General features: G+C 54.3%; 1 protein-coding gene across 1 annotated transcript; it reads right to left on the reverse strand.

Annotated features, from left to right (window-relative positions):
• Positions 1-243: 243 nt before the first annotated feature.
• si:ch73-265d7.2 (C-type natriuretic peptide 2) lies at positions 244-546 on the reverse strand (the record flags this gene model as incomplete). Its single annotated transcript, XM_042483054.1, has 1 exon — positions 244-546. A coding segment is annotated over one exon (303 nt), but the record flags the coding sequence as incomplete, so codon positions are not given.
• Positions 547-693: the final 147 nt, after the last annotated feature.

Here is a 693-nt window from a genome sequence, read left to right on the forward strand (position 1 = left end):
ACACACACACACACACACACACACACACACACACACACACACACACATACACACACTCAGTGCTCTGCTGGCTGTTGAAGCCAGGGGTCAGAGGTCATCAGCAGGACATCCACCTGTGTCCTTCAGTCCTTGGTTAGTGTCCTTCCATCATGGAGTCTCTGAGGAGGTCAGAGGTCATGTGGGGTCAGCTCGAGGTCACCTGCAGTGACATCACAGTGATGCGTCTCCATGTTAACGGAGCGTCTAGCAGCCCAGGCCGCTGATGGAGCCGATGCGGTCCATCTTCATCCCGAAGCATCCTCGTCCTCCCATCATGGACTTCCTGCTGCGCCGCCTCATCCTCGCCTGCCGCTGCAGGAAGTCCAGAAAGAACCGCGGGACCGCCTCCCGCCCACCGGCCAATCCCCTTGCAGCGCCGCTGCGATGACTCACAGCCAGTTCCCTGGAGGGGGCGGGGTGTCCAGCAGAGCCCTCTGTGATGTCATTGGGAGTGGGAGGGGCCAATATGAGAGAGGTGAGGTGAGAGCCGAACAAAGAGTGTAAGACCTGAGGAGAGACGTCAATATGTGTTTAACATGGGGTAACGTGTGTTTAACATGGGGTTAACGTGTGTTTAACATTAACATGTGTTTAACGTGTGTTTAACATTAATATGTGTTTGACGTGTGGTTAACGTGTTTAACGTGTGGTTAA

Source organism: Plectropomus leopardus, unplaced genomic scaffold (assembly GCF_008729295.1).
Source record: "Plectropomus leopardus isolate mb unplaced genomic scaffold, YSFRI_Pleo_2.0 unplaced_scaffold81011, whole genome shotgun sequence".
NCBI classification, from domain to species: domain Eukaryota; kingdom Metazoa; phylum Chordata; class Actinopteri; order Perciformes; family Serranidae; genus Plectropomus; species Plectropomus leopardus.